This window comes from Cryptotermes secundus, unplaced genomic scaffold, assembly GCF_002891405.2.
Source record: "Cryptotermes secundus unplaced genomic scaffold, Csec_1.0 scaffold401, whole genome shotgun sequence".
Lineage (NCBI taxonomy): Eukaryota > Metazoa > Arthropoda > Insecta > Blattodea > Kalotermitidae > Cryptotermes > Cryptotermes secundus.
Window position 1 is genome coordinate 1,431,467 of NW_019731223.1, and position 22,501 is coordinate 1,453,967.

The following is a 22,501-nucleotide window of genomic DNA, read 5'->3' on the forward strand; positions in this document are numbered from 1 at the left end:
TTAAGTGGAGAAACTGTTTTGGAAGAGACTGTGGACCTGTCGTCTGACAGATTACTGATGATGATGATGATGAAGTACTTCTGATATTCTCCATGTTAGATTTATCTAACTCTTCAAAACAAAGTAATGATATAGGTAACTACAGCCTTGTCTGAAATGACTGAAAATACTTTACTGTGTTATATTTTAATACCATGTTGTACTTCTTCAATCAATACACATACATGTACCATCACATACAACCTTGTATACAGTAAGTTCTATCTGGTCCGCATAACACCTATATAGGCACAGAAGACAGCCTTGGGAAAACCATTATCGAGGACAGTTGAGATGTCACATTGGAGTATTGGGCCAGAAGTCAGGTGATACTACAAGTGATAATAACTGTAAGGTGTGTAAGAGTGAGTGTCCAATAGAAATTCACTAAATCCGAGACCCACGTGAAGTTATTTGTCACGTGACATACCCAACACGCGACAATACTTTAAAATAATGAATACTGAGTATTGAAAAACTACATATGGTACAGGCTACATAAATTTTCTAAGTAATCTTCCATTTGTACATCTTTGTAATAATCACTGAGCTTCTCTTTGAAAAAACTACCTTGGCTCTCATTATTGTGATCATAATCACAATCTATTGCACCATAACCTGAACATTCCTTTGTATCATTTTGATAGCTTATTCCATAATCTGTCAAGAAATCCAGAACAAGTTCCTTTGTTTTCATGACATTAAATACAAGTCTTTCAGATTTTGGTAGCACTTTTTCCAGCATGAATACAAGATGATGATGGAAGCACTGAAATGGCGTTGTTGCTGTGGAAATGGTAACCCAGTCTTGCACACAGGCCAAAGGAGTTATACAATGCCCAGCAAACAAGGCTGGGTTGGTGAGAATGCCCCGAGCAGCCATCACACCTTTGAAAGACAAATACAATAATTGGTAATATTATTTCAAGTCTGGCATTACCAGTAATACAAATTTAACAAAGACACTTTACGAGCAGGTGTTACTGGTGTAACATACTTAGGGTTCTGAAGGATCAGGTTAATTCTTGGTCTATTTAACAATGCTTTTCAGATGTCTACTGAACAGTAGGACAGTCTGTGCATGGTGAATTGGATTTTAAAGTACCATCACACAAATACAGCTGTAGAAAGTCTATAAAAGAACAAGAAAGTGCATATCCATGCAAATATGTGGAAACCCTATTTATTATTCCTCAATTTAAGGTCTTCCCTCAGTCAGCATTCCCATGGTTGATTAAATCACAGCTCCCAGTCAGAACAGCATAAGCAAACCGTGATCATCTGTTTGATGCAATTATTTTCCATTTCCTTCTGTATTATAATTTTAGGTTTTCATATGCCTTTCCACAATTGTTAATGTAAATTATCCTGTTATCACTCCTTGACAAAACCTGATTAAAACTGTATGTTTGTTTATGTATATACAGAATGTAAATAAATATGTTACAATGCTCTGTGGTAGATGGGTTCAATGGGATCATATTATGTTAATACACACATGTCCAGAAATGCTTTGTTTATGCATTAGGCCTCTTAAATGTGAAGGACGACGCCCTTACCTCTTGCCTATATGGCTTACTGGTGACATTTACCTAACATTTCTCCAAGAGACCTTACGTGACCTGCTGGAATTGGTGCCTTGGGAAGACCATTGTGAAATGTGGTTCCAGCATGATGGCACCCCAGCACACTGCACTAATGTTGTCCCTGAGTATTTGGATGAAAGTATTGGCAACAGATGGATTGGACATGGAGGCCCAATAACCTGGCATCCTCGCTCCTCTGGCTTAAATCCACTAGATTTCTTTCTCTGGGGTTACATGCAAAACTTGGTGTATGACACTCCAGTTGAGACATATGATCTTGTGGCAAGAACTGCAGTAGCAGCTGGAACCATCCAGGAATCTTTCAAACAGTTCAGCATAACATGGCCAGGTGGTACAGAACATGCAATAAAGTCAGCGGCCGCCATTTTGAGCAACTTTTATAACATAAAACAATGATAACATCCCCCAAAACTTATGTATCCTCTCGGAAACTTTTGCGGCCCTTAGTACCAAAAGGAAGTGTTTGTGGATATGGGTATATTAACAAAATATGATCACACTGAACCCATCTATCTACTACAGAGCATATATTTATTTACACCCTGTATAGTTATAATGACCTATCATTTCCAGTCATTGAGATTAGCTCTTTCTAACAGATGCAACAGATCAGGGGCCTCTTACAGTTTCACCTGAGGGTGGAAACAAATCCCATTTTTGAAATATTGTATTCTTTAGTATTTTTGACAATGAGCGAAGTCCAAAAACTCTGTAATCCTGAGTGTTACACACCCTTCTCAGAAACCCTTCAGAATCAAATTATACTAACCATCACAATCAGTTCTTTCACGCAACAACTTTGCTGCACCGAGACTCTTCACATCTCCATTGGCAATCAGTGGAATTTTGATACTGTATTTTATCTCACGTAGTGCATCCTCATTTACTGGCTGACACTTCTGTACAGGAGTGCGGGCATGGACAGTCAGGAAGGAGACTCCAGCATTTTCCAAAGTCCTACATAATTCTATACTTTGTCTGGGTATAAAATGAAGGCATATAATTAATATTCCAAATTCCTAAGAAATTAACAGCTTCCTGTTCCAGCAAACATAACAAAAGAGATTATTTATGGAATTATTATGTTTGACACTTTCCACTGTCTTAGTCAAATTTAACATTATACATTTCAGAAGCTGGATCCGCTTCCAAAAATCATGTAATCTTAAATTTAACTGAGATAATGGACAACAGAGAAGGTCAAAAATAGTAATTTTGTAATTAATAACAAGACCACTGTGACAAATCTTCAGATGATTAAAAGAGTTCTAATCATTTCATCATTCCATTTTAACTTTTGAAGTATAGCAGTTAGTACATATGCTATCTGCTTGAACATTAAAATCTCAGCTGTAAGTGTATTTATTAATTTCCCATGATTCTCAGTTAAATGACGATTACTTCTCCAAACAACATTAAATGATTTGTCTTCATAGTGGAGACAGTGTTTTTTCTGTGAGATAGGAACTGACTTCTTAAATACTAAATAGATGAACATTAGGCTTCAAAGGGATAAGGAAGCTGTAACCATAAGGATGTTAAAACCTGCAACTGTACATCAGAATTGGGAGAAAAATAAAAGGGGTTGTCTAATTTATTTCTACCTGTCATAATTATCACCTCAAATCCTCCATGATGCGCAACTTCACAGAGACTGTATATGGTCCTGGGATCCTATTTTTTACTTGCAACACCAGATCTCTAATAAGATGTGGTTTCTTTAGAAGATCTACTCCGTAGCCTTCATTTATAGCCCACCGCTGTGGACAACCACAATTCAAATCCACTCCATCACTGTAACTGTAACACAAATCTTATTACAAACAGTGTATAGTTTCACACAGCTCAGTGCCATATCAACATTTATTTTACAGTATATTATCAACAGTTGTAGTCGTGCAGAATCTACGTAGGTAAGCCAATAGTTATCCGCAATGTAGCTATAAATTTTATTTCAATACAAATAGAAAACTTACATTAACATCATTTTTCAACATAGTCCCCTTGCTTTTCAACGCACTTGGTCCATCGTTGCACAAGCTTCCTGATGCCCTCAGAAAAGAAGGTTTTTGGATGAGCAGCGAGCCACGTATGCACCGCTTCCTTCACTTCTTGGTCCAAGGTGAATCGACGGCCCCTTAATGCCTCTTTGAGTGGACCAAACAAGTGGTAGTCAGAAGGGGCAAGATCAGGACTATACGGAGGATGAGCCATTACATCAAACTTCCGGTGGGTTTCAGCAGTGTGGGCAGCAGTATGTGGACAGGCATTGTCGTGCAACAACACAACACCTTTCGACAGTAGTCCTTGATGTTTGCTTCGAATTGCAGGCTTTAGCCTGGCAGTAAGCATCTCACTGTAACGAGCACTGTTTATTGTTGTGCCCCTCTCCTGATAATGTTCCAGTACTGGGCCTTGTGAGTCCCAAAAAACTGTAAGCATCAGTTTTCCTGCGGATGGTTGGCTTTTGAACTTTTTCTTGCTGGGTGATTGTGGATGTTTCCATTTCATACTCTGCCGTTTACTTTCCGGCTTGCATTGATGGATCCATGTTTCGTCACCAGTGATGATTCTGTCTAAGAAGACATCATGTTCATTACCATAGCAATCCAAATGTTGTTGGCAGATGTCCAAGCACGTTTGTTTATGCAACATTGTGAGTTGTTTTGGGACCCATCTTGCACAGACTTTATGAAACCCAAGTCTGTTGTGGATGATTTTGTAGGCAGAACCATGACTAATTTGCGGATGATTTGCCACTTCATCAATAGTCACTCGTCTGTCTAACAGAACCATGTCACGTGCATTCTCAATGTTGTCCTCATTTGAGGCCGTGGATGGTAGTCTGGCTCCTTCCTCATGCGTAACACTTGTGCGACCATTTTTTAATTTTTCAATCCATTCGTAGATAAAACAGTGTTCCCGTATTGTGCTGAAAGTCTTTGATGGATTGCAGCCCCTGATACACCTTCCGACCACAAAAACTGGATCACTGAACGTTGCTCTTCTTTGGTGCAGACAGAGTGTGGAGCAGCCATGATTAACGGCAAGGCAGCGATGATGGAACTGACCTAGCAACATCAAACCTGCGCAGAAATAATGACAAGGAAACCACACATGGCGATGCTGCGCAAAACGACAGTGCTGCCAACAGAAACACAAATACAACTGCATTGCGGATAATTATTGACTTCCCCTTGTACATTGAACAAATGATTCACGAATCAAGAGAAATTGCAGAAAGCAGAACTGATCATTTGCAGTATTACCCCACAGACTGAGAAAACCACACAGCACTGATCCTTGATCTCAGACCACCAATGTAATGAGTTAAACATAACTTCAGTGTAGCAATAAGCATAACTCATTATATTTTTTGGGATTACCTGTTTCCAAAGTACCATTCAATTCAATAACACCCCCATTCATATGGATGCAAATTGTTTTTAAATATACATGAAATGTGCCCGAGCTTCACTAGGTCATATTTAAATGTCAGCCCCAGTTGTCAAGTCAAGGAAATTATTACTTACCTGGCAACCATTTCAGCAGCAGTTGCAAAATCATTTGGATCCTTAGATGCAAACTGCACTATTAGTGGTCTGTCACCTTGGGAGAACAGAAGAAGAAGGAAGAAGATCGAGAATAAATTTGTAAATATATTTTAAATGGTGATACAGAATAATTCAAAGTAATCTCAAGTCAGTAACAATATTTCTCAATAAACCACTCCTTAACTGTTAGAACTGACAGGAAAGATATAGCCTGTGTACAGCTCATACACCACATCTCTACTCTTGACTTCCTTCTTTGGGAACATGTAGATGAAATTCATGTTCCACAAATGCTGAACACTGTGAGCAATCTGAAGATGAGAACAAGTGGGTCTATAACAAGAGTTCAGCATGATATATTACAAAATATATGGGAAGACAGGAAGGATAGTTTAAATAAAAAATTATCTCAAATTGAACACAATTAAATTTGACAAGGCTGTAAAAAACATTTTGATTATTCTTTCAATATATGACTTACTTCTGATTCTATCTGTATTATTTAACACAATGATTTTGGGAAACCACTTTAACCAGATGGCATATACCAACTTGACAATACCAAATTCAAGCTTAATTCATGACAGGAGATGACTAGTTACAACTTACCTCGAGTCCTTTGTTAACACAGGTAAATTAATTAGGGAACACATTTATTGGAGCCATACACATTATCACTATTAGCTGGTACAAGTCAAGCTCTGTACTGTAACAAGGCTTTCTAACAATGACTGGGGCCTTTGTTAAAAGGGGGCAGTTTATTCCCTGATACTGAATGAAAGAGGGCACTTAACCTGTGCTATGGTGAGTGAAAGGTCTGTCACTGGATTGCACAGTAATGAGGATGATGCTATTTAATAGCTGACAGGTGTATCTCCTGATATTGAGGCGTGTTCCTTTGAGGAACAAAGCTCTTGATCTACCTGCTACAATCCTGCCTGATGTGTTCAACCCAACACAAAACCAATCGGTGCATGTGACTGGGCTCACTATAAGAGTTTCTGTTTGATAACATAATTAAATTTAAGTGGAGGTTTTGAAGTCTAGAAAGTAACAAGACTCTGGTCACAGAGGGGAAGACAAGGACACTTATCACCTAAATGGCAACACACACACACACACACACTCTACTCACAGGCCCAAACACATACCTAAAGACATATCACTAAAATCCTGATTTAGGCATGTCACCTTTCCATTTTACACTCATAATACATATATGTTAGCTATTAACATTTCCTGTTATAGCTGAAATTTAACCTGATGCATTCTAAGACATCAGTGATCATACAGTGATCTGTATTTGACTTATTTTGTTCACCAATTTCAAATATAAGAAATAAAGTATGTCTAAGTGAAATCAAATGATGTGTGTTTTATCATTACACTAAAATCCCTGTATGTGTAAATCTCCAAACAATGCAAGTCCATTTTAAGTCACCAAACTTACACCTGTGGATGCTCTGAGACCCAGAACTCAGACAAACTAGATTCATCCGTATATATATATTGTGACGTGTNGCATAATAGGCGAGTCATCACCCCACCACTCTCGCCGCGGTGACGTGCCGAGCCGAGCTGAAGTGAGCTGAGCGGAGCCGAAGTTAGCCGAGTCCCCGCAACCTGGTAGCTACGCAACATGAGTCAACAGCGGTGACGTCACCAAGGGATATCGCGGTTGCTAGGCAGCAGTCAACAACTCCTGTGACGTGGCACGCAACAGGCACCACTGCGGCTATATAAGGGAACTGCACAGCAGCTACGAGTCAGTTGTAACGTGGCCATCGCTGAAGACAGTCCTCGAGTTAGTTCTGAGCAAGCCTACGAGCCAGCGTGTTATCAACGAGTTCTCAGTTCGCAAGTTATGAGCTATAGACGGGTGTGCGAGAATCAGTGATAGTTCGTGATAACCAGTTATATTTGGACTGTGTAATTCAGCGAGACTTCTATAGCTCCTGCGCTATTAATACGTGAAGACTCTGGAAGATAGTGTTAAGGGATTTTGTTATAGGGTTTGTAAAGTGTGGAAACCCGTATCAGTGTCATAATTGATTGTAGCCGATATTTGTAGATTGTTCAATAAACCAATTAACGATCTCTACGGCGTATTCAGTAACAAAACACGTTACAATATATATATTTAAAATCACCATCCCATCACTCATCTTTACTAATACAACTTCCTTAACTGCCATCAGCTGATCCCATAACTGACAAGGTTACCCACAAATCCAGGCTACAAGTGACTTCAGCTATCTTACATCTTCATAAAATAGATCCAACACTGAGGGTGCTCAAATAAGTTGGACAAGGTATACCATGAAGAATAATTTGAATTTACCTGTACATAATGAGAATATACACAGGAAATTTTCATTTCTAGAATTACAAATGGTTTTTTGATACATTTATACTTGAACAGCTGACTAATACATAGGAAAACTATATACATATTACTAACGTGAACAGAAATTGAAATTTCAAACTTAACTGAACAAGCAAACCGTTATGTGTAGAGATTTGCAGTTATATACTGGTGCAACTTTAATGCTGTACTGGACAAAAATATTGTGACATGATGGATGAAAGCTGGAATAGCAGACCCAGAAAAGACATCCACTGCTACATGTCAGCAAGGTAAACACTTTTCCAAGGTAATGAATAACCACATGACAGAGCTACTGCTGGAACACACGTCTTTTATGGGGTCCATGCCATGGCTATATAAGGAGATACAATTTCTTTATTAAAACTGTAACAATACAACTATATTTAGGTCAGTGCTTAGTTTGGCTCTGCTACATGTTTCAGCTATTAAAAGCCATCATCAGCCAAATACATGGCTAACATATATACACCACTGAACTGCGGTACTAATAAAATTGGATACAATAATATTAATTATATTAAAATACTTGGAGTAAAAATACAATAAATTAGATTATATAAAACAAAAGTTATAGTATAAAACAAGAATAAAATTCTTCGAGTGATTCTTTACATAATCGAGTCTGTCATTGGTTTTTGTGATGTTGTGTTCCCCAAGGACAAATTGGAGTATTCTATATTTTGTGTATATGTAATAAAACGTTTTGGAGTCTCGTCCAGAACAGACAATACTTTGTAGGATGAGGCACTGACTAAATAATTAACATTAATATTACAACATCTACATCACAAGCCTCCAAAACAGTTTATTATATATACACAAAATATAAAATACTCCAATCTGTCCGTGGGAACACAACAAAATCACAAAAACCAATGACTGACTCGATGATGTAAAGGATCACTTGAAGAATTTTATTCCTGTTTTATACTATAACTTTTAAGAAAGCAGTCTTCTGGGATTTGGCAACATGTATATGTGGTATACACGGTGCCAAATCCCAGAAGACTGCTTTCTTCATAGTCACCGCCATGAAAGCCTCAAATCTTACACTATTATTTTTGTTTTATACAATCTAATTTATAGATTTTTATGCCAAGTATTTTTCTTTAATTAATATTATTGTATCCAATTTTACTAGTACTGCAGTTCAGTGGTGTATATATGTTAGCCATGTATTTGCCCGATGATGGCTTTCAACAGCTGAAACATGTAGCAGAGCCAAACTAGACACTGACCTGAATATAGTTGTGTTGTGATGGTTTTAATAAAGAAATTGTATATTATAACACAACAGGATGCATGAAATGAAAATTATATAAGGCGAACCTACTGGAGTTTTCAGTAAGGCAGCCCTATTTGGAAGTGGGTTCAAATACCTCCACCATAGCCTGCAAATTGTAGGAGGCGACAAAATGGGAATTCTGTGCCTGGGGGTATAACTTGGCCACCCTGTTCCTGGGGGATAAATACAGGCGCCTGTCCCTCCAGATTAAGGGTCTTGAATCTGAGATGGTAAAGTATGGCCATTAGTCCTGCAGGACTTAGATATGAAAATGACTATGCTGGTGACGACCACAAGCAATTGTAAAAGAGAGACCTGTCCTGCTGTCAGAAACTGCATCTCACATCAACAAACCAACAAATGTGTGACAGTAACAAAGATCTGGTATTGGGCCTAAGATGAGGCTTGACACCAAGACAGACTGGCTGACTGACAGTCAGAGTCATAACATAACTCTTGACTTTGACTTTTTGTGTCAGTCAAGAGTATGAGGGAGCTGCTGTCATGGTTAGTGGTGGGAGTCATTAGTCAGTGAGGACAGGAACCGTTGAACAAGGAAGCTGGGCCAGTGTGCTAGTGGGGTGGGACTAAGTCCCTTGTACTGCGGCCACTTCTGGCCTACTGTACCAGCCCCAGATGATAGGTGAGGGTGATTGTGGAGCATTTGGTGGAATGAATATTGGCAGGGGAAACCGAAGTACTCAGAGAAAACTTGCCCCAGCACCACTTTGTCCGCCACAAATCCCACTTCACCAGACCCGGGATCGAACCCGGGTTGCCGCAGTGGGAAGCCAGTGACTAACCGCTTGAGCTATGGCACGGCCTATGTATAAGACATAATAAATGTGTCATGTAGTGAGGAGCTGCATGCATGAATAAGTGAGAGTGCTATAATTACTTGCAGTTATGATGTGTCAGAAGTTCAATAAATTCAATTACCAATCCAAACCCCACCTCTGGCCACTCAATATATGACAGTACTGTCAATTTATGATAATGACACTGTGATCTCTAGGGCTGGCCATTCAGCTGAAATTAGCCCTTAAGCAATTATTCATATTTTGGGTCTATACATACCAAAAGGTATATCCACAAGTAAACAAAGAAAATTAATAACAGCCTCGATTTTCAGCCATGTCTATCTCTTGCTACTTTTGCCCCTTGACCTTCATTTATTTCCGTGATATATAGCTGCTGCAAACAAATTCTACAAAAAGAAAATGTAACTGTAAAAGTATCTCTGGATCACAATTCAACTTCAGGAAAATATATTTCATACCTTTATTGGTAGTAAACTCATTATTCCGTGCCTTCGATGATTTGATAAAAGAATCAGCAACAATCATAGGCGTAAAACATAAGTGACAGCCATACAACCTGACCAATGACCGGAATGCTAATCTGTAAATTAAAAAAATAAAGCAAATGAATACTCATCAAAAGAATATCATTATCTGATTAAAATTCATCCTTTACCATACTAGCTTTTATATGTTCTGTTCTTGCTCTTGGCCTGCTGATTACATTAAAAATTTTAATCTTTCTGGTTTTGAGCATTATAAAATATGTTGTATTTACTACTCTTCTAAGCTAGAACACAAAAGCAGGTTGTTGTGAACCTTTAGCGGAAGTTCTGAAATTAGCAGGCTTTACATGTGCAATGTTTTCTGTATTTTTGTGTATTCTGTCATCAATATTCCATTGTCATACCTTCGTTCTCTTCTTCAAAATATGGGGTAAGCAGACCTACATTCAGAGTAACAACTGACAACTCATCACAGCACTTCGCACTGAGAACTGGTAATACAAATACTTCATTTGCAGTATGATTATACTCTAAGATCAGGCAAACAAACCGCTGTTATATCTTTACAAAAAACCGCTTCTAAGAATTTGATTTGTTGTTGTTGTTGTTATTGTTATTATTATTATTATTTATTTATCCACAGCTGTAGAGAATTACAATTGGACATGTCAAATATGAACAACCTCACATCAAAAATAGCATAAATAAAAAATAACATAATATTCACACAGTGAAAAATACAGCAATACATTTCAAATTATATTTTTAACTTAATTTAAGAATAAATACTCCAAAAAAGACGTAAGAATAAATATTTTAAACATATAGATAGATTTATCAACAAGCAGTCCATGTCAATAATTATTAAAAAATTCTTGAAGAGAACAGAAGACATTACACAACAAATAATTCTTAAGTTTCTTCTTAAAAACATTAAAATTTATTACATTCTTTAATTCAGTTGGAAGGCCATTAAATATTTTGGTTCCCATACTAATCACCCCTCTCGTGCTATGCTCAGTATTACAAAATTGTACATACAAACTGTGTTTATGATTAGTGTTATAGCCATGAACATCAGAATACTGGGTGGTATAAATTTGATTTTTTATTATAAAACATAGGATCTCAAAAATTTATAAGGAAGTAACAGTTAAAATCTTTAATTCACAAAACAAATTTCTACAGGAAACTCTATTTTAACACCTTTTATCACCCTTACACATTTTTTCTGCAGTTTAAATAGAGTTTCAGAGTCCCTTTGCACACCACCCCAAAAAATAATACCCTATTTCAACATGGACTCATATTTTGCAAGATACACACTTCTTAAAACAGTTTCGCTCACTGAGTCCCGTAGGGATTTTATCAAATATGTAGTCTTGCTAACTTTTTGACACACATATTGGGTGTGGGTTGCCCAACTTAAATCTTCAGTAATGCAAATACCCCAAAATTTTACATCCACTGAACAAACCACCACCTTATTATTTATATAAAAAAGGGGTCTGGCACTTGGAATAGATCTACTTCCCCCAAAAAATAATACCTTTGACTTATCCATGTTTATTATTAAACAATTTTCATAAAACCATTTTTCTAACTGAGTCTTTACATTTTGAATTTTTTCATTTAATGATAAAATATTTTCCCCCAGTAATTAATATATCTGTATCATCAGCAAACAGTACTACCTCTGCATTATGTATAACTTGGGGCAGATCATTTATAAATAATAGGAATAAAAGGGGTCCCAAAACAGAACCTTGAGGTACACCATATTTAATTGCTTTAAGGACTGAGGTAACTGTCTTCATTTTAGAAGTCTTCTGATCCATATAGTGAATTTCAACAAACTGTGATCTATCTGTACGATACGATCTCGTCCATGCATGAGATATTCCTCTCAGTCCATATGGTTCCAACTTTGCAAGCAGCAAGTTATGATTAATAACATCAAAAGCCTTTGATAGATCCAGAAATATACCAAAGGCCAGTTGTTTCTCCAATAAAAGTCTGAATTGCCGTAAACGTGGATTTATTATTTCTAAAACCATTTTCAACATTTGATATCAGACTGAATCTATTTAAGAAATTTACAACCCTATTGTACATCAATGTTTCAAGAATTTTTTAAAAAACAGACACAATTGAGATTCGTCTGTAATTTGCAATATTTTGTTTCTGACCTTTCTTAAAAATAGGACGAACTTTTGCAATCTTCATTTGATTTGGAAAAATGCCAGAACTTAGTGACAGATTAAATATAGAAGTCAAAGGCATATGGTTGCTCTGATTGTGTAAGGATTTATTGTCTGAAAAAGAAAAAGTGTTCTAACCCATATTCTCTCACAGGTATATTTGTCAAATTAGCCTTGAATTTTTTATCTTTAGTATTCAAGCCAAAGATAGCAGATTTACTTCACACGTCATACCACCTACATAGGGGTTCTCAATGAAATATATATGGGAATAATCTGTAGATACTGAATTGTTCAAATGTTAGCTGATAAACATAAAAAATGTTTATTATTCAGTCACACAATTCTCTATAAACACACCATGTGTTTGCATGTACTACACATTTCAACCTATTGTGGCCATCATCAGATACAGAGAGCTCTTACAATCAGATAAAAACTGTGATTGTAAGAGCTATATGTACATGATGGCCGTAATAGACTGAAATGTGTAGTACATACAAACCCATGGCATGTTTATACAGGAACCGTGAATAAACATCGTCTTGCAATATGTTACAATTCAATTCAATTCAATACAGTACAGTATTTCTATACAAGAAGATACCAAGTGAACAAGCTGGCTCAAGCTGTTAATTCTGATTTGTATTCGGGAACTATAAGCTTGGACCTTGGCTGAAACATCAACTACACAAATGTCATCGTAGTTCAGCGACATAGGTCATGGTTACTTCCTCCTTCTCCTTGACTAGCCAAAGGATGCTCAACCACTCACAAAATTCCACGCAAAAATATCTTAGGCCACTTACTTGCTATAACGAACCATGGGAGCACAAACTTTAACCAAATCATTTTCCTCAAACAAGTTCATAACAGGTGAACCTGACATCTTGACGGTTTGAGCATAGGTGTAGCCTCGCGTTCACATATTTCCACGTGGTTTAACTCAAAGACTGCCAACTACATTTCCTACATTTCGCAATCAAAATTAGCTTAACAACACTCAAAATGTTTTACATATAACCTAGACAACCAAATTTTATTGCCAGGCAACATGGCCGCTGCGATTCCACGGGTGTTCAAGAGTGCGCGCGAGAATACTACTTCTGCCACCTCTACGCAGATTCAAGTCAATTGTTACAACATCACCACTGCCAGTGCCGAGAGCATGATCGGTAAGAAGGCATGTTACCATAGCATCGGCCTATGCGCGTTGTTCATTCATTCACCTTCCATAAATCCTGTCGAGAGTACATTCTCATGTGGATGTGGAGGTCGTCCTAGTTACAGTCGCAACTAAGAATTACAGTTGTCATCCAACAGCATACACATTTGTAATACAATACTGATAAAGGTATACAATATAATAAAATAAGTTAATTTCAGTAGTGAAAGTAATGGATGTAAAAGTAGTGTTACAGCCTCCCAACCCACAGAAACACTAGCTCACAACAGCGATAAAGAATTTTGCAAACCAATCTCTTGTACTGCACCGGTTCTTACTCCATTGTTTTTTTTATACTGAATTTAATATCACTTCACTCATATCCATCAGGAGAAACTTTCTCACCGGTACCTGTAGAGTATGAACATTTTATTTATATCAACACAACACTTTACTGAAATGCAATGCACACTGTGAACTATAACTTACAGAGAATACTTGTGTTTAGGAAAGTTGATGGTGGGTTAACTGAAAGAAAATTCTGTTTCCATCAGAGTATTCGCCTTCATAACCTTGCCCACATCTTAAACATAATAGCAATACAGAACATAGTTTTTCAGTTACATTATTGTATTATAAAACATGTACAGCAAGCAATAATAATGAGGTTTCCATTTATTATTAATTTCAGTAATATGACAAAAGTCAAGAAACTGAAATACACTCTTGCTAACAAGATTAAGATTGCATTTAATATATGAAAAGAAATATATTAATTGCAGAACTATAACAAAGCTCATGATCCTGAAAGATACTCATGTTTCAAAGTTCAATACTGAAAATAATACTGTGGCATAAATAATAAAATAACTGAAGATATGTAATGAACCTTGAAAATCTAAAATAGTGTGACATGTTGCGCAAAGGAGAACCCGCCCCCCACCAGCAGTGACAAGGCGGGTGAGTCAGCGCTCCCCTCCCCCTCCTCCGCATGGTAACGTAACGGTGACGCAACAGGATTGTTACGGTAGTAACAGCAGTTACTACCGCTAGCGATACTAGCAACACAGCGCCAGGCAACAAGGGTGCTTATTACGTGGCCATTCTCTGTATTGTCCAATCGAGGCTACATGAGGAGCAGCGAAGGCTATTCACAGTCAGTCCTGGAGCTACCTACGAGTCAGTCCTGGAGCTACCGCCGAGTGAGTCCTCGAGCTACCTCCGAGTTAGTTCTGAGTTAGCCAGCAACTAGTCAGTTGTATTCTGGCATTTGGAGTGTACTAATTGTGATACTGCAGATAGCAGTAACCGTAAATCTGTAATTTGGGTGATTGTAAATGCGAATGTGAAATAAAATTCGCTATATAAAATACGGCGTGAAGTTATTTGTCGTGATATACGCCCAATACGCGACAATATGTTCATTGTAACAATTTCTATACTGAACAGAATAATATTATTGAAATAAAATAACTGAAGGAATTCAGAGGACCATACTCCCTTGTTCATACCCATCTTATTATCTATGCCCATTTCACATGCACACAAGGCAAGTACCATGGACCATTGAAAGTCAGCAGCTAGATACACCAGGACATAGTCATTAGTACCCAGACATCGACTGTACCAATTGTACTAATCCATGTTAAATACCATTGACCAGTGTATATACCAGATGAATCACATTTGCCTTCGTCCAGCAGCAGTTCATTATGATATGGTTCAGTGTTTTGGTAATGCCATTGGTATTATTGAAAATCCAGTAAATGGTAGAGGCACTATGCTACAAGCCGGAAGGTCAGAGGTTCAATTCCCGATGAAGTCACTGGATTTTTAAATTGACCTAATCCTTCCAGTACTATGGCCCTTGGGTTGACTCAGCCTCTAAGAGAAATAAAGGGTAGTTGGCACATGAGCCACCTGTCTAGAAAATGTGGGAGCCTCAATGTTTCATGACCCTATGGGCCTCCACGGCCTGTTAGAGGGACAGCTTTAGTACATGTTAATCTGATGTATAGATGGCATTCTTCTTCTTGAAGAGTTCTATCTTCTGGGATACAACACCATGCAGCCCATTGAAAGTTAACTGACACTTTTGAGGAAAATGTCACCTTCAACTTCAGGGTCAAGGAATAAGCCAAGCAAAAAATTGCCACCTGCTTTCATGCTCCAAAACACTGGTTGATAACGGACTACACAGCGATATATCACAGAAAACAGAATTCTTCATAATCACAGCTGTGAGAACCTCAAATTCTTCTTCTTCTTTATCTTCAATTCCCAGAACAACACTTGTACCATAATGTGCACAATGTATGGTTCAGGGCATTCAGAGTTCTTTACCACAAGTAGTCAAAGAGGGACTCCTCTTATAGTTCGGTACATGATATTTTGAGTAATTTTATCAGCAGGGTAGCCGATGTGGGTTCTCGTCTAAGTTAACCACAGCTCAAGGGAGTCATCCACACCCAGGAAAGTTCTTAGTCCTCCTAACTTCAAGAGAGAGTACTTGCTTAAAGCCTCAACCCAGGGTTACAGGAAATAGCAGCATCAGTACTCCACATAAGGAGGGGCTGCAACCATTTCTGAAATGGTTTGAATGGTCATGAAGGCGAGACACTTAACAGATAGACTAGGCAGAGGAGGAAACCCACCAAGAGGTGGGATAATAATACACCAATTAATTGGGTCATACAAGAAGATGGCAGCCCCAAGAGTGACCTTACTCTGCATCATTCTGGCAACATGTTCAGGGTAAATTACGTACTCAAAAAGACTAAAGGAATTAAACAGCAACGATTGCTTTTGTTTTGGAACAGATCATGACTCAATGCCTAAATCAGAAGAAGATATTTTATTACATAATACACGTATGTGTAGGTATCTGCTGGAAAATGGAAACCATGCAATGCAAAGTTGAACAGTGATATGCCACAATTCGTAGCTGGCGTCAGCTCTGTTCCAATAGATTACATCAGTGGCACAGAAATCCTTCTTTTCTCTCTTCTGGATTTTATATGCCCTAATATATGTAGCAAACACATTACAAGAATATTAACAGAAACGTTCTTGCGGTAGAATCTAACAGCTGAAACACAAATTCACTCTCTGAAACTTCCAATATCTTGGACACAAGTGCCAACCATTACACATTAGCATTCTATTATCATATACAATAACAATGTAAAGATTGTGGCACACATTTCTCAAAATCAGAAACAAATAATAGTAAGATGCATGAATACAGTCAAATTAATTGCATAAGAACACAACATAACTACACATCTAAAGGTGTTTTTAAAAAAAATTGTAAACCAGTTCATTCTTAACAATCTAGTTTTTATTTGAATAGCTCAAAATTCTACGTATTAAATACATACTGCAATATGTTTATTATAATATGCTGATATATGGTATATGAACTCTCTGTCTCAAAGTACAAACAAAAAAAATCCCATATGTTAAAGTTTAAAGCTACCAAATATACTATCAAAGATTTAAGGTTTTGATGATGGTGACAATTCATATAGCAGTCTTCTGGGTTGACAAAATGTAGTCTAGTTAGTGACCATCAGCATTTCAGAGGAACATACTGCCTCCATCTAAAGGCTTGGGACACACACAGACAGAGGCTTAAAACATTATCACTGACATCCAGTAACCTCCACATTATATTTTATGGAAATCACATTTTCTCAAATGCTATTATAAACAGTGCACAAAAAATACAACAAGATAAGAAGGAATATTACAAGCCACGAATGTAAAACTGCTGTTAAAAAAAATATTTATTGAAAGTATGTTTACAAATGAGCCTAATGGAAGCTGGGATTAGGAAGTACAAAAATATCTAGCAATTAAGTATTATTCAGATTTGATGGCTTAGGAGCATAAGACCCTATGCCAGAGTGTTCAGCTTGTGGCAAAAGGCTGCATGTGACCCATGATATATTTTCGTGTGGCCCTTTTAATGTATCAGTAACTCACAACCAGAGTCATTTCTAGGGCACAGCACACTGAGGCAAACATCCCGGGCCCTGCGATTCAGTATTATAGTATTTGTTTAATTCTGTGTTCTCAATCAGTCTGATTTTGAGCAGTGAGATCATTATTTGGTAGGACTGTGGTGTCAACAATGGTCACTACAAACATGTGGCTAAGAATCCTCAGTGTTTTAGTATGTTAGCAGTCAATTACCTAAATGAAGTGTGTGACTGCTCATAACAACTGACAGACATTATTAATTACTCTACATGTGCATCCTAGTTTGGGCAGAGGAAGTCTGCCTATAAATAGTTCAAAAGGAGTTCAGAACTTAGTATTGACACTACTATTGAGTTTCTACGAAAACATGTTTGAGCTCAATATTATTTCAAAATTTCTGTTGTAATGTATTTTACAAGCATTATTCAGCCCACATCAAGATGTTTACATTGTGTTTATTACTGAACTGAGCACATGACTCCAGTGAAGTTTCATGTTAACTGCAGTAGACGTCAAGGTTTTTCTAATGTGCACTGTTGACATGAGTGAGCAGAACTGCATCAGCTCCCTGTCAGACAGAAATATCATTCTTTGGAAAGTTCATGTGATTCTGCTCTTTGGCATGTAATCTTCTAAGTGTAAGTAATGAGCACACTTTTCCAACATTAGTTGCTTGAGGTTGTCTATAATTAAAGATCTTATTTTTGTATTTATAGTAATGGGGAAGCTTTGTGTTTAATTTGTGGTGGAAGTTCTGCTGTTTTGAAAGAATGCAAAAAAAAACTGTCCATGTTGTACAAAAAGAAAAAGCTGAGCTATAAAAAGGGAACATGAGTTACAAGAGCATGTCTTCAAAAAAGAATTAATTGATAGTTCCTCTGCATTATAGGCAAGTTACTATATTAGTCACTTGCAGGTCTAAGAAGGTAAACCTTTTCCTGATGTGGACTTTGTATGAAAATGTTTGTATCATGAAGTGGAGACATGTGCCTGGAAAAAGAAACCATCTTTAATGATCCAACCAGTTGAACATAGTGCTAGTGACTCACCTAATCAACACAGAAACAAAAAACATGAAAACTTCTGCTCAGCAGAATATAAGTAAAGTATATAAGTATATAAAACAGTTAGGATTCCAAGTATGAATGGAAATAAAAGAGGTCTGATCAGCAGAATTAGCCACAACATGGACAAACAAAATCCCTAATATTACATGACACTTCACTGCATCTGCCACCAACAATTACTTTGTAGAAAAATGACAAAGTTTTGAAAGGTGCAGTGTCAGCTTTGAATTTCATTTGATCTCATGGACTCAGTTACCACCAGTTTCAAATCTTTTCTGTCAGAAACTGATACTGAATATGAGGATATCTTGTACCATACAGAAGTCTGATGGATGAGTGACGGAACAATCTTGAAATTTTTTTTACACTTTGATGTTAGAAACAAGCATATTCATGAAAGAGAAAGGAAAAGTCGGGGCTGAACTTAGTAATGAGTGGTGGCGTTGGGATTTTGTATTGCTATGTGGTATCAGAAATACCGAATTCAAGGTTAACAAACACTCATTTTGAATATGTCTGGAGCTGCCTGAGATGTTTAAAGGGAGGTGAAACTATTCTGGAAATTGTTGAAAAATGTTAAGCTGTGTCAGCTTTCTTTATGTGATTTGCTTCATAAGAACAGACTAGTAAGCATTCCCCTTCTAAATGTTACAAAATGAGTTTCAGTGATTTCTGTAGCCATGCCACAAATATAAAGCCTAGGATACACAAAGTTTTGTTACTTGGGGATAGTCAAGTAAGAGGTCGTGCAGACCTATTAAAACAGAATTTAAATAAAGAGTCTGGTGTCAGTGGATTAGTAAAGTCAGGTGTTAAGACCAGTGATATACTAGCCACTAATATGGAGGAAAACATGTCAGAGAATGATGTTATAGTGGTATATGCTGGTACTAACGATATTAGTAAAAACAGTGCAAAGGAAGGCCTAAGTAATATAATTAACTTTGTAAGGAGGAACAGTCATACCAACATCATGGTTATGGAGGTACTGAGCAGACATGATTTAGTGGACTGGTCATGTGTTAACGAAGAGGTTAAGTCATTCAATAGACATCTAGCCAAAAGGCTGAAATTATATAAACATGTATCAGTTATAAGAGTAAACTTGAATAGGCAGCACTTCACATGACATGGGCTGCACACAAATAACAAAGGAAAAGGGGAAATGTGTCAGCAGGTAGCAGAATTGATTCAACAGAAGCTCGGAGCAGTAGTTAATGCTATCCCATTAAAATACAAAGAAGACACTGTCCACAATGAGGCTGCAGTAAACCATGGAGGAAAAGAGGAGAGGACTTCAGCAGACCCATCTCCCAACTGTATGGCACCATCTACAGGAGCTCAACAGCAGGAAGTATGCATGTCAACTAGGAGGAGGAGGCCCCCAGTAAAGTTAAGTAAAGATTTTTTATAGATCAGTATAGTGCTGGTACCCTCAAACATAATAATAAAATAAGTACCAGTATTAAAATATTTCATCAAAATGTACAAAGTTTAAACAACAAAAAGCTAAATTTAGAAGTCTTACTAACTGATAAAGCATTGAACTTGGATGTCTTATGCTTTACTGAACATTGCTTGAGAGAAGATCAAATTGATTATTATAATTTTAAGAACTATTCCCTTGTTTCAAAAATTTGTAGGAAAAATAAATGGCATGGAGGTTCGTGTATTTATATTAAATCAAATCTAGAAGGAAAGCCCTATAATCTGTTTGAAAGCATGAATCAAGAAGAACATTTCGAGGCCAGTATGGTTCAACTTACCAAGTTTAATACAATTATTATTTGTGTGTACAGAACTCCTAATAATAATATTAATGCATTTATTGAAATCCTGGATACTATAATAAATATTTTAACAAACCAAAGGTAGAGCATTATTATTGTAGGTGATTTCAACATAGATTTCTTGGGTAACAGTGTAAATCCTCAATTACAAATAATGTTAAATTCATATGGTCTACAAGCAATAGTCGATGTCCCAACAAGAATAGGATTTAAAAGTCAAACAGCAATTGATCAAATAATATTAAATAAATACTTATGGGATTACAACTTTAAGGTAATTGAACAGGATTCTCTGATCATTTTGCACAAATATTACAAGTACAGATGCAGCATATAAATAAAAAGAGGCAAGCTGCAGTTAAAGAAGAATTCAGGACAATTAGACCTTGTACTGAAGAAAATGTTCAATACCTAAACTACCTATTAGAGGAGGAGTCTTGGGAACATGTTTTTAGGCAAACTTCAGTAAATGATGCATATAATGAATTTTTAGGTACCTTCCAGTATTATTATAACATAGCTATGCCTAAAAAGCGGGTAAAAACTAATCAAATAGGAAATAAATGGGTTACCTCAAGTATAAGGGTATCAAGCACCAGGCTCAGGTTTCTTAATAGATTAATGAAAGAAAGAAACATATCAGAAGAGTTTAAAAAATATTACTATCGGTATAAGAAAATTTACAACAGAGTAATTAGCGACGCCAAGAAATTATCTAATATCATACGGATAAGTACAGCATGAAACAAATCTAAAGCTATGTGGGACCTAATTAAACAGGAGTTACGCAGACATAAAAAAGAAACTAGGAATATTGAAATAAATGTAAATGGAACAAATACACAGGATTCAAAAGTCATAGCTAATGTCTTTAATGACTATTATACCAGCATTGCTCACGATATCTTGAATAGAAATCTACTACAAAAAAATATTGAAGTTAGTGCCAATGCAAAAAAATATAACAGTGGTAGTATGTATTTAAATCCAACTACAGCAGCAAAAGTGGCAGGCATAATAAAAAAAATTGAATAACAAAAAATCAACCAGTGTAGATGAAATCTCAGATTATATTATTAAGAAATGTTATCCTAAGATAACACATGCTTTGACATACATAATAAACTTGTCATTCTCAACTGGATATTTTCCAGACCAGTTAAAAATTGCAAAAGTGAAACCATTGTACAAAAAAGGACTTGATACAGAAGTTGGGAATTATAGACCAATTTCGCTGATCTCTGTTTTCTCAAAAATAATTGAAAAAATCATGCAGACAAGACTCTTATCATTTCTAAAAAGCCAGAGTATAATTAGTGATAAACAGCATGGCTTCTGTAAAGCCCGCTTTTGTTTCTTTTATACATAAATGATTTACCCCTACATATAACAAATGGGGAGGTTGTCCTCTTTGCAGACGATACCAATATATTGGTTATTGATAAAGATAAAAGCATCCTTCAAGATAAAACAAAGAGAATTATGATCCAACTGGAATCTTGGTTTTCAAAAAACAATATGATTATAAATAATGATAAGACTAAAGCTATGTTATTCCAGTTAAAGAAACCGCATGACATCACAGGGCCAGCGTAGTGTTATTGAGCTCGGCTGCACACTAAGATTACATTTCTTTATACAGTTTCATTACACTGAGTGCTTGGTTTGTGGCTGGAAGTGTTCTGTCAAGCTGATTAGTTCGATCATGGCATCATCTCATCTGGAAGATTCCGACATATTTCAGCTGCTCAATGACACAGATTCAGATTGTTGTACTGACAATTCTGAGAGTGACGTTGAAGGTAGCGATTCAGAAAGTGATATCAATGAAGACCAATCATCTTCGTCGGCAACCTGGGGACCACCACACCAGCGTGGCACGAGGAGTGTGAATACTTATTCAGGTGGAGCTGTGGGGTTAAAACCCCATGAAGCTCCACATGTAAATAAGGATTCCACCCCTTTCAGCATTTTCATGCTGTATTTCGCAGAGATTATCCATCTGCTGGTGGAAGAGACGAACAGATACTACCACCAGCACGTAGACAGACGTCAAGACGGACCTTCTCCGCGGCCTGACGTGACCGAATCCGAGATGTTTCTGTTTCTAGGAA

The 22,501-nt window shown here is 36.9% G+C and overlaps 1 protein-coding gene across 1 annotated transcript; it reads right to left on the bottom strand.

Moving 5' to 3' along the window:
- Positions 1-13,444, bottom strand: LOC111866540 (tRNA-dihydrouridine(20a/20b) synthase [NAD(P)+]-like). The gene is made up of 6 exons (XM_023855583.2): positions 13,191-13,444; positions 10,154-10,275; positions 5,180-5,255; positions 3,267-3,446; positions 2,416-2,624; positions 1-927 (listed from the first exon to the last, which is right to left on the bottom strand). Exons 1-6 carry the CDS (start codon positions 13,268-13,270, stop codon positions 518-520), a joined length of 1,077 nt encoding a protein of 358 aa, XP_023711351.1. The 5' UTR covers positions 13,271-13,444; the 3' UTR covers positions 1-517.
- Positions 13,445-22,501: the final 9,057 nt, after the last annotated feature.

Coding starts and splice junctions, on each gene's coding strand:
- LOC111866540 (XM_023855583.2), bottom strand. CDS start 13,270: ATGTCAGGTTCACCTGTTATGAACTTGTTTGAGGAAAATGATTTGGTT. Junction 10,276..13,190: donor CCCATGGTTCGTTATAGCAA/GTAAGTGGCCTA, acceptor TTTAATTTACAG/ATTAGCATTCCGGTCATTGG. Junction 3,447..5,179: donor GCTGCTGAAATGGTTGCCAG/GTAAGTAATAAT, acceptor TTTGTGTTACAG/TTACAGTGATGGAGTGGATT.